Source organism: Ambystoma mexicanum, chromosome 12 (assembly GCF_040938575.1).
Source record: "Ambystoma mexicanum isolate Mex_15411 chromosome 12, UKY_AmexF1_1, whole genome shotgun sequence".
Taxonomy (NCBI): Eukaryota; Metazoa; Chordata; class Amphibia; order Caudata; family Ambystomatidae; genus Ambystoma; species Ambystoma mexicanum.
Genome location: NC_090936.1, coordinates 635,994,368 through 636,009,716, shown reverse-complemented (window position 1 = coordinate 636,009,716; position 15,349 = coordinate 635,994,368). Strand labels below are relative to the sequence as shown.

Here is a 15,349-nt window from a genome sequence, read left to right as displayed (position 1 = left end):
GATTACAAACTTTGAGGGAAGGGCTGATTGCCCCATTTCCATGCGTATATGCAAATCTTACCAACGCGTTACAAGACCTTTCTAATACCAGATGCAACTTGTTCCATTGATCCTTCCATCCGCAATTGCCTTCAAACCTAATCCCCAAGCAGTCCTAGTGAGAGATCTGCACAATAACTGAAACCTCAGAATGAACTGCGACTCTTGGTACTTTCTTCCACCGGGGATGGAATATCAGTGATTTTGGTTTACTCTGGTTTATTTGGAAAGCATTAATAAGTCATATCATTGATGGTGGTAGACTTGCACGTAGGCGAGTGACATTTAGAACCACCTTCAATAATATTCCAAAATGCTGTGGGGTCATGATCTCAGACAGTGAGTAACCGTATTCGCCATTCCTCATCTCGGAATATGTTTGTTTAGGAAAGAGATTTAATTGCTCAGCAATAGTGCATTTTTTAAGGCTGTTAGGGAGAATTGATTCCTCTTTCTTTTAGTCCAGATCAAGCCACACCTGCTGTACATGGGCAACTGGTTGATTACATTATCTTTGACATTTGCTGTAAGCTCGTGGGAAACACCTAAAGTTTAGGCTAGCCAGCTTCTTTGATGTAAGATTACATCAAGAGTTTAAAGTGGCATTAACTCACTTAGCTGATATGGAATGGCTCCCTAGGATGCGCCACTTCAAGGGCTTTCCTGCGAACTCACTTGCATGGAAGTAGGTAGGCAAGCTGACTAGACCTCCCACTGCAAGCGTAGGTACACTGGGTGTCCACATGTGCAGTGTTAGCCCATTCACCCATGTCAAGCCACCATCTCATGTTATCCATTAGCAGGTTTTCAACTGTATCAGTTGGACCCTTTCAGCTATGACAGCCACCATGTCGCACCTAGTAACACTTGTGCACAGGCGCGTTATAAATGCCATAGCATATCGTGCTGATCATAGCTGTAGCCAGTGAAGCACTCTGCCGCGTGCCTGTGACTTTCCCTGCAGTTTGCATTGACCCCTTAATCCTCCTCCACCAGGTGCAGAGACAGTTCAGAAGTGCAGAGGACGTGTCCGACCCTGTGGGTGAGCAATCAGCCTGGCTTTTGCACACTGATCAACGTCAAGCTTGACAATGACCTCGTTAAAAACAAAAAAGGGTACTTTTTATAACGCGCTGCACGCCAGACAGCAGCCTCTAAGCGCGGGACGGCACTGGCTTGTTTCCAAGACGAGCACGCCGGGCCGTTAGGTCAATAATAACCAACGTGATCCCACAGAAACAAAACCCTCACTGTCCTTGTGGTGAACCAACAGTTCTGCCTTAAACAGAAGACACACAAAGCAAATTGGTTTATTAACAGCAGCAGCAATTCAGCAAAGGCACAACGAAGAAAAAGCTGAACAGCAAACTGCTGTATACGCAGTACAAGAGAGTTCATAAAATGGGTTGGAACACACCTAAAAAAAAGATTAAAACGATCCCGACCTAGGGAGCATGCTGTAGCACATTCGGCTACACACCTGACGTGCGCCTTTAAACGCGGATGCCTTTTTAAATGTAACGTTAGCCCCAAACAGCACCTCAAAGGCTAGTGGGGAGCTTTACCAAAAACGCAAGTAAATTGCCATGAAACCAGAAAACCATTCACCAAAAAAAAAGCGCAGACAAACATAAAATATGAAATCAGATACAGCTGGAAGAGTGTGTAGTGCAGTATTGGACAGACTCGCACCAGCTCTGTACATGGAGCGGCAGGCCCGGCTCAGATGATATCTTTGGGAGGCGCACGCGCACTGGAGATCTTTTGGCCGCTGCAATGAATCTGTGGGAGCACCGGTGGAGCCCTGATGTATCACCCCACACTGCTCCCCTAGGGCTGCTCAGTACCATTTCGCCGGTGTGGCGACAGTGATCTCACAGCACTAGAAATAACGAGACTGCGCGTGAGCATTCTCACAGTCAAAAATGAGACCTCCACACCACCCTGACAGTGAGACCCCAACGGGCTTAATAAGCATTCGACTCCGTGCAGGCATTAAGAGGGCCGCTGCAACGTCCAATGCTAATGTCCTTGTTCCGTCACAGGTGGGGTGGATTGCTGCAAACCACATAGACTTTCCAAAATATTGGAAATTATTAGTTACATTTTTCTCACAAACAAACTCGGAAGACGCTCAGGAAACAGATTGCAAATTGACTGTGAATATAACCAGGGTTTGTGGTTCTACTTGCATCCATTCTGATTCTGATACCAGGAGCTGGAGGTTGTTCTGAGCGCTTATTTTCAGCCGAAACCAGCTCATGTCGCATTTGGCTGCACTTTGTAAATTGTGTTTGTGACTGTCCCAGACAAATGTGCTTTTGTCTTTCATGGATCGGGAAGTGCACCTCAGCGGCCAGAACCAGAACAATCCCCCCCTGCCGAAGGTAGCTGCGTTCTGAAAACAAGCTTGGACGCACTGTTTACGTTAAACAGAGGCGCAGAGACCCGTCCCCGGCCGGCCAGGTGGCGCAGATCTTTCTGGAAGCCATCCTGCCGCGTGCCTGCTCTGTGCTTCCTCCCCAGGGTTTGCCGTGGAGCTTGGGACCTCTCCTACTTTGTCTGCAGACATGTTGCTGGCGGCAGGTGCACCCCTCTGCCCTCTGCTCATTCTCAGTGCCCTGTATGGAGGGGTACTGGCTGCTGATCACGTGCCTGTGCTGCTTTGGTCCACTCACAGGTAGGCAGGAAAGAACGTGGAAACAGCTTATAGTTCCACAAGCGTGCCATATTGTTCATGAACGTGTTCCCCACTAAAATCATACGGCAAACGTTTTGCAAAAGGTTGCAATGTCCACAACAGGGCTTTTCTAGTCGTGCTGTTTATAAATGATTGTTTAAGAATACTAGTTGATCACCTTTGTTTAAGGATAATCGTCAGTGCTGGTTTGATTGTTATGCAGTTGTCCCAAGAGACGTTGCTAGGGGTGGCTGAGGGTCTTTTGGTTGTAGCCCTGGATAGAAGTTCAGCAGCTACAACCAAAAGGCTAGCTAGGCCCTGGTCCCCACATTAGCATAGCCCTGGATCTTTTCCAGACCTAACAACACCCCTGGTTCTCCCATATCTTTGTGGATAGCAGGTAGTTTGCATTAAAAACGCCTTTTTGTGATAGACCCTCCCTGCCAGGGACAGTCCGGGGAAATTACCCTCTGTCCCTGTCCAGGGTGTGCATGTTTGGGGGGGGGGGGGGGGCTACAGACCTGTAAGTATTTTTCACAACACTTTCAGAATTTTGAGGTTTGGCTCGAACCCCCAACCTCTCAGGTACAAGTCAGAACACTTACTGACTGTGCCACAGAGACTGGCTTGTAAATTATTGTACAGCAAGCCATGTAATATCGATTAGAGCGAAGGCTCGTTTTGAATTAACATTCCACGATTGACAGACAAAACTGCACAAATGAGATTATATACAGTTTATAGATAGGAGAAGTGCTGGAAATATGTTTGGGGGGTGGTTGTGGGGGCGTGTTGGGGAGGGGTGGTAATTGGTGGGCTGCGATGGGGTAGTCCCTCTTTTATGTTGTTGCCGTCCCGGTTTTTTGATTTGAAAATCTGGTCACCCTATTATTATGGGTAAACTAAGGGATTAAATAAATTATGGTAACATAGTTCACCTGCTAACTTCCCCCCACTGACCTGTACCACCGGACACCACCCATTCCGTGTGTGAAGGTGCTTATGACATCTAAGTGCATACATTGAAATGACTAACATCTTGGAGGGCTATTAGTTTATGGTGCTTATTATGATCTGGTGGATTCTACCTAATTCAAATTTTCATGGCTGGGTAATGGGATGGTCTAGGTCCCGAATAATGAATAATGAACAATGAACTTAAATGCATGTATACCTGCACTACGAATTGAATTGAATTGTTGATGGTATTTTATGTTTACCTACATCTTCTCTAGAGAGAATGTTGATTGATAATTTTGGAAATTATACGTGTTGGAAATTCATTATTTATTTTATCTGATTCTATTTTATCGTATATTTTTATTTTCTTTTTTTTTCTTTATATGTTTTTGAATTATGTGTAAAGTTTATATTTAAACTGTCTCACATTATTAAATAAATTAAATTAATATGATTAGGGCAATTGTTAGACACTGCACACACCTTCAAGTTACCTCACATCAAGTAGCATATTTGAGGAATACCTGCAGATGGGTTAATAGGCCATACAGCTATGCCTTATTTCATTAATTGTTGGGTGGCCGCCTCATAACTGCTCAGCTTTTAAGGAGATTTTAGGAGGTGGACCTGGGGGGCGTCTGAGATGAGTAGTTCTGTAGAGTAGTGGCAATGCATTAGGCAGAGTTGGGAAAAAGACATAGGAGCTGGGATGAGCACTGTAGAGCTGCCAGCACGTTCCATTCCAATCTGTCAATGCTTATCCAGTCCTCGTTTATTCCTTTGCTTTCTGGCACCTGTAGTTTTTCTTTTCATTATAAAACGCTGACTAAATGTCCCAGAATGCAAAGACAAAAACAGGACCAGAGAAGCTCTTACAGATCGGAAGGGAATATGTTGGCAACTTTGGAGCCAGTGACCAGAGGCGTTGCTGGGGGGGGGGGGCTGATGGGGCTATAGCCCCAGGTCTTTTGGTTGTAGCCCCAGATAGAAGCTCGGGTTACAACCAAAAATTCTAGCTAGCCCCGATTCCCGACAGTCCTGACTTTAGCGTAGCACCGGATCTTTTCCAGACCTTGCACCGCCCCTGCAAGTGACGTAAATGAATGGTGTACAAGCCTTTCATAAAGCTTTTAAGCCTTTCATTCACATCACGGCTCATTTTCATGTATTTGTATGTCAGAGAGGAGGGGCGGATCGTAACTTGCTTTTCCGCCGCTCCCTCCCTCTCCACCATAAAAATACACCAGCATTTACGCCAGCATGCATTTTCGTGCTGATGCAAATGCTTTGGATTCCTATGGCGTCAGCCATCTTTTTACACTTGCAAAAATAGGCGGACGCCATAGGAATCCATTCTAAACGCTGCTAACCTTGCAAACACAGCGGCAGCCTCGAACTGGTCTTTAGGGCAATAGGCCAACGCCCGAACAAAAACACAAAATGCTAGTTGGGCCTGTTTTTTGGGAAAAATTGGGCCACTTTTTTGACCCATGTGGCCCACTTTGATAAGTTACTTCACCAGGTGGCTAGTAGTTTTGACCACTGTTTCTAAATAAATATTCTTTAAAATTAACAATTTGCATCACATTTTATCAATAACCTCCTCCATGGGTAGTGGGTACTACTTAAACCGTCTGTCACAAAAGGAATGAATTGCCAATGGCAACTGTGGGCCACATGTCATTGGTGCCCGAGACAGTTTTATGCCCGTGTCCAACACTGCATGGCGGGCAGATTTTACTTAGTTTGCATGGCAGAGGGCAAAAGGATGGCGTACAAGCATGTATGCTGCCTTTTGACCCTCCGCTTTTGCACTCTGCTGTGCAAATGAGGAAAATAACGTGGCAGCAAGCTGTCTACATGATAGTGTAAACATAACACATGGGGGCACTCTGACGGCACACACATTGGGAAGTGATTTCTAATTAAGGGAATAGATCTTAAACTTAAATATTGAAATTTCATTCAATTGTATTTCACAACTTCAATAGGCGCTGCAGCTCCCTATTACTATTAAATACGCTCCGCTATACCGAACGAGCGCTTTTAATTTCAATAGGGCACCTGCCCCGCCTTCTCCCACCATGCCAGCTCAGGGGAGACCTTGAAAGACTCTCCCGAGCTGGCATGGCGGGGGGCTAATGGTGAACGGGGCGGTCGCTCGTACGGCCCTGGCCTAAGGCCGGCCGTGCGACCGGGGTTTGAATATGACGGTGGCATTGTTCTCCAGGTGCCTGCATTAACAAATCATTTGTTTCTTGTAAATTCCTTAAATGCACAGAGAGGATGCCTCCTCCCTTTAAAAGAATTGTCCAGATGCCGTCCACCCACGTAGTCCCTCGACGTGTGATCTGAAAAGGTCCTCCATCGCCTTTATACAGGAAACGCTTAAATGAGCCCCACATAAATGACAGGGACATCTTTTGGGGGTTGCAGCTACGAGCCCTGAGGTCTCCCTTGTTACCCCTGGGGTCTCCCTTGCTACCCCTTAAAAAAAAAAGAAAAAATACATTATCATTTTATTTTTTAAATGTAGGCACTGAGGCTGTGGCCAGCACTATGTGACTCTTTGTTTCTGGAGTGGCTGACTTTCTTGTTCAGGAATCTTAAACAGGGGGTTACACAAGTTTAACACTTTAAGCAGTGACCCTAAATAAGAAAGAATAGGAATAAGAAATAATTTGTCTTTTGGAAATTCTATACAATAATTTCTAGACTCATTAAAGGTTTATTTCAGGCACACGTCAGGGGGTGAGACAGTGAATTAGTCTGTTCTTAAAAACCTCAAATTCACAATGCAGACAAAAACGTCCAAAAAGCATTTATAGTAGAAAAAGCACCAATTTCGGACTATGGGCCTCATTCCGAGTCGGGCGGTAGGGGATACCGGGCACCGGTAGGGAGACCGGTGCTGGTAATCCCCTACCGCCCGATTCCGAGGTCCCCCAACGGGACGCGTAAGGTACGTTGGTCAGACCACACGTCCCTTACGGGTCCCGTTAGGGGACCAGGGCGCAAATAACGGGCTTGCCATTCGCGAGCCCGTTATTTGCGCCCTCCCCATTCCCATTGAGCCCTATGGGGGCTCAAATGGGAATGGGGAATGGCATTTCAATGGGGACTTAAAGGTCCCACAAAGGTAGGACTACACCGGTAAGTCCCCATTGACTACACCGGTGCCGGACCCGTTATTGGTGGCTGTCACGGCGCAAATAGCGCCATGACTACCACCAAACTCGGAATGAGGCCCAATGTATTTTGCTTTTCGCAAGTTGCAGTTATAGCATGTGTTTTTCTGCCATTTTCTCTGTTACGATCATCACAAGACATTGGGCTTCATTCCGAGTATGGTGGTAGGGGGTTAACGGCACCGGTAAGGATGCCGGTGCCATTAACCCCCTACCGCCACATTCCGAGGTCCCTTAGCTGGTCCCACCAGGAATGGCTGGTCTGACCAGCCATCCTTAGCGAGACCCGTTAAGGGACCATGGAGCTAATAACGGGCCCGCTATTTGCGGCCCCGTTATTAGCTCCTTCCCCATTCCCATTGAGCCCTATGGGGGCTCAAATGGGAATGGGGAATGGTATTCAGAATGGGAACCTAACGGGTCCTCCAAGGCCAGAATGACCCGGTAAGTCCCCATTCTGTCTACCCGGACCCGGACACAGGTTTGGAGGCAGCCATGGTGCTAATAGCACTATGGCTGCCTCCAAACTCGTAATGACCCCCATTACATCTCAGTGTCCTCGGTCACTTGACAAAATCCTTGTGACTTATTGCTTGTGTGCAGTGTACAAATGTTTATAGCACATAAAGTGGCCCTTGATTTCATTGTGCCATTATTAATGCTTTGTTGTAATGTGTCTATCTTTCCTATTTCCATGGCATGTTGTTCAGGATGTTTGTTTGCATGTATGAGGTAACGAGTGCACAGAGTACGGGATGCCATGTGAGTGCGCTGCTTTCCCTGCACTACTCTAAATTCTTTAATGAACCCTCCAAATGGTATGTATTTTGCCAGCCTGTGAAAACTGATAAGTAGATCCATGCAGGCTTTACATGTGGCCAACTTTGCACCAGACCTGCAGATGAACTGGCCTGCTGTTAAATCTGTTACCAGTTTAATAGTATCTACTACAGAGTGTAATTTGCTTTCTGACTTTGAGAACATTCAGACATGTAATTGCTCATTTTACTATAGCTGGTAAGATAGCTATAGCTGGTAAAATAGCTCAGTGGATTGAGCGCTTGCGGCTGTGATGTGTGTGTGATTTGCAGATTTGAATCCCGGCAAGGCTAACTCAGACTTTCATCCTTCCGAGGTCAATAAACGAGTATCAACACAGGTTGGGTGATATTGTATGTATGTTTTTTTCTATATAAAGCGCTTAAGTGTAAGTGCTATGTAATAACACATCATTATCATTTGGTCTTGGATGTCTGCTTGCATTCGCAGTAATTTGGTAATATGTGCCAATACACACTGATATTAACGATACATATCATGATCCATTCTTGGATGAAATGTATATCACATTACAGTGATATCGTAACCATATTTTTGTAGTGTACTTAGGGACAGTGCTATGTGATGCCATTTCCTGTTTTGTGAAGGGGGTAAAGGTTGTGTCCAATCCATTTCTGTGATGTCACTTCGGGTGGGGTCAAATGACATCAGTTCCCGTGATGTCATCAGAGGTCAAGGGTCATGTGATGTTTCTTCCACTACCCCTGGCATGTTGGTGAAATGATGTCCCTGAGAAATGATAGGGCAGAGTTGGGATCCAATGCTTGGCATAAAAGCAATTTTTGAAGAGCTTTTTATAACTTGTGAATGCCAGCGTGTAGGCGCAAGGGGGAGAACATTCCTTAAGGGGCATCCGTTTACTCTGCTGTCCTAGGGAAGGTGAAGGCCATTTATTGCCCTTGAAGGCACGCAATGAGGGACACGACACAGTGGGCCTCATTACGACTCAGGCGGTAAGGGGTTTACGGCGGCGTAAACAGCGCCGAAACTTACCGCCTGATTCCGAGGTCCCTTAGCGCCATGGAGGTTTTAACACCTGCTTTTAGCAGGTGTTAAAATCCATGGCGCTAAGGGACCTTGATGTTAATTACGCCACCGTAATTTACGGTGGCGTAATTAACGCCTTCCCCACTCCCATTATGCCCTATGGGGCAAAAATGGGGATTGGGGACTTACCGCCCCGCCAACCTCGGAATGGGGCGGTAAGTCCGCCAACCACCATGGCGTAAACGTAGTTTACGCCATGGTGGTAAAGGTACGACCCAGGCGGTAACTTACCGCCTGGGTCGTAATGAGGCCCAGTAGCTCTGGTGTCAGGGCGGAGACTGCCTTCCCAGGCTTTCTCGCTCGCCTTTACTAACTGTACCCACGTGGTCTGTCCTTACCGTGGACATCACACACAGCAGCAGAATTACTTCCCGAGCCTCTTAGTCGCTCTCTTGTGGGCTGAGTAGAATGGAATTGACAACGTTTTGTGAATGCAGTAATTGGTTCAGAATTTCACTGTATGATCACTGGGTGATTCAAATCTTTGAAGCAAGAGCTAAGAATTTGCAATTGGCAAAAAGCCCACTGGACAGCTGCTCTTTAGATATGTAAGCATTGTTATTGTATGTCGAGATATAGAGAAATGTGCAGCAGTGCACAGTAACTTCACCCCTCTCCCCCATAGCATCAGCGTTACTCCAGTGTTCACTTTCTCCTGGTGGCATACATTTAGACATTTTCTTTGAAATTCAGTGTCAGTGCGGGCCAGCCAGCTATAGGGTTCAATGCCACTGTTTACCACATATAGATGCTGTCGGGGTGGACTGGAAACCAATAGAGGCCCTGGCAATCGTTTTCAAAGTGGCCCATATTACACACTGTTGTGTACGTAGTACACAGAATGCGCATGCGCGGCCTACAAGCCGGCGCATGCGCAGTTAGTAATAAAGGCGGCGCCCGGCAGTTGGAGCCGGAGCGCCGGAGCAAGCAGACGTCTCCGTGTCTGTTCCTGCGCGGCGTTGCAGCGCGCAGGGCCCATACGCCGGAGGGGCCCGCATTACACCAGCGGCCCCCCCGATCACCACACTGGCGACGAGGAGGAGCCACGGCCCACTCCCGTGCCCGGCTGCAACGCTGTGATTAAGTCCGCCGCGTCTCGGACTGACGACGCACCGGCGGCCATTTTTGTTTCTTCGACCCGCTCCCCGTCACGCGTGGCGACCGTGGTTGCGGCCCAACAGGGTGCTCGTGCGCCAATCGCCGACGGCGTCAGGAAAAAAAATAAATAAACACAACAACAATTCAATTTTTGGAACACCCACAGTCTTGCTGGTGCAAGACTGTGGCACCTAAGAAGAAAGAAGGGGATTTCGCTCCCACCACTACCACAAGGCCGCATCTACCACCTGTGAGTACCAAGCGAAAAAATGGGTGACGGCGCAGACGATGAGGGTGCCGCAGCCCCGATTCCCCGCAGAGCCCGCAGCTCCCTAGCCCCCATGCCAGAGTTTGATGCCACTGGACCCCCTTCCAAGCTAGGACCGAAGTGGCTGCTGTGGGTTAAAAGACTGGACATGTTCTTCAGGGCAGCAGGGGTTAACGACGATGATGAAAAGATTGCGACCATGATCTATTCAGCAGGCGCAGAAGTCCACAAGATCTACGACTCCCTGACCATCCCCGTGGTCACTTACGACACAGTCAAGCAGGCACTCAAAGACCACTTCTTACCCATGGCCAACATGGATTTTGACAGGTTCGTCATGGGCGCTGAGAAACAATTGGACGATGAGCCCCTAGACAAATTCTGCGCCCGCCTGAGACACCTGGCGACCTCTTGCAGATGGGCCGACGAAGAGGAAATGGTCTGCAACCAACTACTGCAGGGGTGCAGCTCCGGTAAACTTCGGAGGCAAGTGTTGAGGGAGCCTGGCCTAACCCTCCAGCAGATTCTAGACCTGGGCAGAGCACATGAACTAGCAGAGGCCAGAGGCGCGAAAATGGACGCTGCCTCGCGACCAGGACACAACGAAGACGCATTTGCAGTGGGACAGTCGGCTGCGAATAGGTCGAGATGGGCGCCGAGAAAGCCCGACACCGCGCCCACTCCAAGCACCGCCCCATCGTGCTCGAACTGTGGGTATGACCTCCCCCACAGCGGTGACTGCCCAGCCAAGTCAAGAACATTCGCCCGGTGCGGCATACCGGGTCACTTTGCCAGAACGTGCCGTGCGGCTGCCCCTGTTACAACGGCGAGAGGACCAGAGAGAGTGGGGCGAGGCAGTTCTCGCAGAGTGAGAGGCATCTCCTACATTGATCAAGGCCTGCAAGACCTAGACCTCGCAGAAGAAGAAGAGGAGGAGGAGGAAGAAGTCTTCTTCATCTCCAGCATCGCGAGATGTTCCAGCACGAAACGCCAACCCAAGTGCACCGTCAACATCAAGGGCACTCCCACCCCCATCCTCATCGACACCGGGGCTTCAGTCTGCGTGCTAGCCACCAAACACTACGTAGCCCTGCCAGGCCCACCAGAACTGTCGACATCAACGGCGAGGATATATGCATTCGGTGGCGACACCCCCTTACCCATCCAAGGTGCATTTGTTGCCCCAGTATCTCATGGACAGAACTCCATCAAGGCAAGATTCTTCGTCACCGACGTCAGCCCCCATTCGCTGCTGAGCTGTGCTGCGTCAGAAGCGCTTGACATTGTGCATTTCACATTTGGGGTATACCAGGCAGATCTAAAGAGCATGCTACACAAGTTCGCGAGTCTCTTCAAGGGTATCGGCAAACTGAACGTAGACCCCATTCGCTTGCACATCGACAAATCCGTAAGGCCGACAGCCCTCAAACACCGCCGAATTCCATTTCACCTGAGGGCACAAGTAGAAGCAGAATTGCAACAGCTAATGGACCGAGACATCATCGAACGGGTAGAAGGGCCCACCCCGTGGGTTTCACCCATCGTAGTGGCCCCGAAGCCGAAGCAACCAGGGGCTGTGCGCATCTGCGTAGACATGAGGCTACCAAATGCTGCCATCAAAAGAGAGCGCCACCTCACACCCACCCTGGACGATATCGTCGGCGAACTCCAAGGCGCCAAGGTCTTCTCCAAACTAGACCTCAGATCTGGCTATCATTAACTGGAACTGCACCCCGAGTCGAGGTACATTACTACGTTCACGACGCACGAAGGATTGTACCAATACAAGAGACTCAACTTCGGGATCTCATCCGCGGCTGAGGTCTTCCAGAACGCCATAAGAGGAGCGTTGTCCGGCCTGAGGGGTGTCATTAACATGTCCGACGACATTCTGGTCTTCGCCAAGTCAGAGAGCGAACACCTTAAAAGGCTAGAACGCACGTTTGAGAGACTCCAGGCGGTAGGTCTTACACTACACCAAGGAAAGTGCCAATTCCTAAAAGATCGGCTGGAATTCTTCGGGTTCACCTTCCATGCGAACGGCATTTCACCTGATCCCGGCAAGGTAAAAGACATAAGAGACGCACCTCCGCCCACATCTCCTGCAGAAGTTCGGAGCTTCTTAGGGATGGTCAATTACTGCGGCAGATTCATCAAAGACCTAGCCTCCCTATCAGAACCATTGAGAGCACTCACCAGGAATGACGTACCGTGGCAATGGACAGCGGTGGAACAAAGATCATTCAATGCCATCAAAGAGGCCCTGTCAGAGCAGGAGACAATGGCCTACTTCCACCCCAGCCGAGAATCAGAGATCGTAGTTGACGCCAGCCCCGTGGGACTAGGGGCAGTCCTCATGCAGGCCGATGAACTGGGAGCGATGAGACCCATTGCCTACGCTAGCAAGGCCCTCACCGACACGGAAAGGCGCTACTCGCAAATCGAGAGAGAGGCCCTTGCCATCCTGTGGGGATGCAAACACTTCAGGATATACATCCTCGGCAAACCCGTCGTCGTGGTCACTGACCATAAACCCCTGATTCCCATCCTGTCCGGCACTTCCTCCAAGCCGCCTCCCCGGATCGAAAGATGGATGCTATCGCTCATCGAATATAGCGTCAAGTTGGTGTACCGCCCAGGCACCCACAACCCCCCCCCGCCACCCCGGCACGAGGGACGCCCAGAATCCGGTAGAGTTATCTGACGCGGGGGACGCTGTGCATCTCGTCGTTGAATCAGCCCTGCCAGTAGCCCTGTCGAGGGAGAACATTGCAGATGACTCGAACTCTGACGAGGCATTCTTGCGAGTGAAAAGAGCGGTTGCCACAGGGGAATGGCGAGACGTCCTACTGAACAACGCCAGAAGAAACCCAGAGGTGCAGAGAGACCTGCAACTGTTGTGGAAGGCTCGACATGAGCTCTCGGTGTCCACGGACGGCCTACTACTGCGGGGAGACCAGATCGTGATCCCCAGGTCCCTGGTCACAAGAGTTCTCCAGCTAGCCCACACAGGACATCAAGGCATGGCTAAGATGAAGGCGCGCCTGAGGCTGAAAGTCTGGTTCCCCGACCTGGAACACCGGGTGACCGAGTTCGTAAAGGCCTGCATCCCTTGCCAAGCCGCGAGTCCAGCAGAAAAGAGCCCGCCCATCCAAGCCATGCCACGGAGCGACGTGCTGTGGGGTACCGTCCACGCAGACTTCGGCTCGACCGGCAGAGGCCTACACTTCGTAGTGGTAACGGACCAGTGGTCAAGGTACCCGGAGGTGGAACTCGTAGAATCCACCGCCAGCGATCACACCATCCTGGCCATGCACAAAATTTTCGCCACCCACGGCTTCCCGCTCGAGATCTGTTCGGACAACGGCGCTCCATTCCAAGGGCAGCGTTTTGCCAGATACTGCGCAGAACGAGGCATCAAGCACCGTAAAGTGACCCCACTGTGGCCGAGAGCCAATGGAGAGGTTGAACGGTTCATGCGGACACTTAACAAAATTTTTCGCATCTCCGTCAATGGAGGGGAAGACCTGCGCCATAATCTGATCGAATTCCTCCGTGAGTACCGGTCCACCCCACATCAGTCCACCGGAATCGCGCCCGCCGAGGCACTATTTAAGCGCATACCCAGAGGGTTGATACCGGAAGCGGGAGAGCGACGCCCGGGGGTGATTGATGACACACAAGTGGCAGCGGACAGGGCCGCGAGGAACGAGAAGGAGACAATGAGGCGAAGGCTGCCGGAAAAAGAGATAGCGGTAGGGGACCCCGTCCTGGTCCGGAACAGGAAACCGGAGGGGAAACTCTCAATGACATATGAACCACACCCGATGGGAGTTACCCACGTCAAGGGATCCATGGTCACGGCGGCGAACGCGCGTGGGACAGTGACCAGAAATGTGTCTTTCTTCAAACGCATAGGACCAGCAACCTCTGAAGAAGAACCGGATCCTGGCCAAAGGCAGGCGGCAGAAGCACCACCGGAGAACGTCGACACGCCCGGAGACCCTGCGGAGCCAGAGAATGTCGAAAGGGGACCGATCAGGTACCCCCGCAGAGAGGGACGCCGCCCTCCACAAAGGTTCCAAGACTTTATTATGGACTCAGCGACCTGAGCAACAAAAGTCGGTTAAGTATATAATGTTTGAGCCACGTTGGCCCCATGTTTAATGGTTTTGTTGTTTGAGGGGAAAAGGAGGGATGTTGTGTACGTAGTACACAGAATGCGCATGCGCGGCCTACAAGCCGGCGCATGCACAGTTAGTAATAAAGGCGGCGCCCGGCAGTTGGAGCCGGAGCGCCGGAGCAAGCAGACGTCTCCGTGTCTGTTCCTACGCGGCGTTGCAGCGCGCAGGGCCCATACGCCGGAGGGGCCCGCATTACACCAGCGGCCCCCCCGATCACCACACACACGATCAGCCAGCACAATCACCCGGATGCTGTCATTGTCATTTCTATCACATTGGCTGCGTTCTGAAGTCCCCACCATTGCATGGCGGATTTGCTCTGAAAACTACACCCTCGAGATTTCACTGAAAGATGTACTGTAGCCCAAACTGAGCATCCACAAATACCAAAAATCTTTGTCATGGAGCTGTCTCTGTAGAACCGCTTTCCAGGTGAGTTTTCTCTGATAAAATCGGCGGATTCAGTGACCTAGCGTTCACCTTTTGTAAAGCACCCGTCTAGCACGTGCAGTAGTGCATTTTCACGTCAGCGTCAGGCATATATTGTTCCTCAGCTCCATTACGAATTAGGGTTTCGGTGTACAGTGTCCAGTATAGTTCGGGGCGCTTTGGTTCGGGCAGTGGCAGCGCAGGAAGACAAGCCCTGCGACCTACTCACGTGACGTCGAACAAGTGAACCTGCGCTTAGTAAATTGCCGGAAGTGCTGGTCTTGCGCCCCGGGGAAGAGTCCTTATGCCGCACCTCTGAAGAAAACAGTGTCTCTATAGTACGGGAGCGTAAGTAACAACATAAACACGCTCTGGGAACCTGTTTCATGCAGTGCCAGGTGCTGCTAGCTGCTTAACCAGAACCCCGTGTGCAGGGTTTGCTAAACAGAGATTGTTGTGCGTTTAAACAAGCACCGAACACGCCCCTCACACAGCTTTGAAAATGAAGGTTACGGTGGGCAGTTAAGCACGGCAGGGCGCATGCGCTGATTTCACTGCTTTAAATCATGGGCCATTGTGTTGCGACGTTTTGTCCATTCTAAATCTCCCGCCAACG

At 50.0% G+C, this 15,349-nt stretch overlaps 1 protein-coding gene across 2 annotated transcripts in view; it reads left to right on the top strand.

Moving 5' to 3' along the window:
- Positions 1-2,348: 2,348 nt before the first annotated feature.
- The window catches only part of LOC138513937 (V-type proton ATPase subunit S1-like), a 645,312-nt gene continuing 632,311 nt past the window's right edge, over positions 2,349-15,349 (top strand). The window contains exon 1 of one of the 2 annotated variants that reach the window (XM_069629102.1): positions 2,349-2,719. In XM_069629102.1, the coding sequence (XP_069485203.1) occupies positions 2,610-2,719 (110 nt within the window). In that variant the 5' untranslated portion in view covers positions 2,349-2,609. Of the gene's footprint in view, positions 2,720-15,016; positions 15,082-15,349 lie in introns of those variants that run through there. The other variant, XM_069629103.1, reaches the window with a different exon arrangement.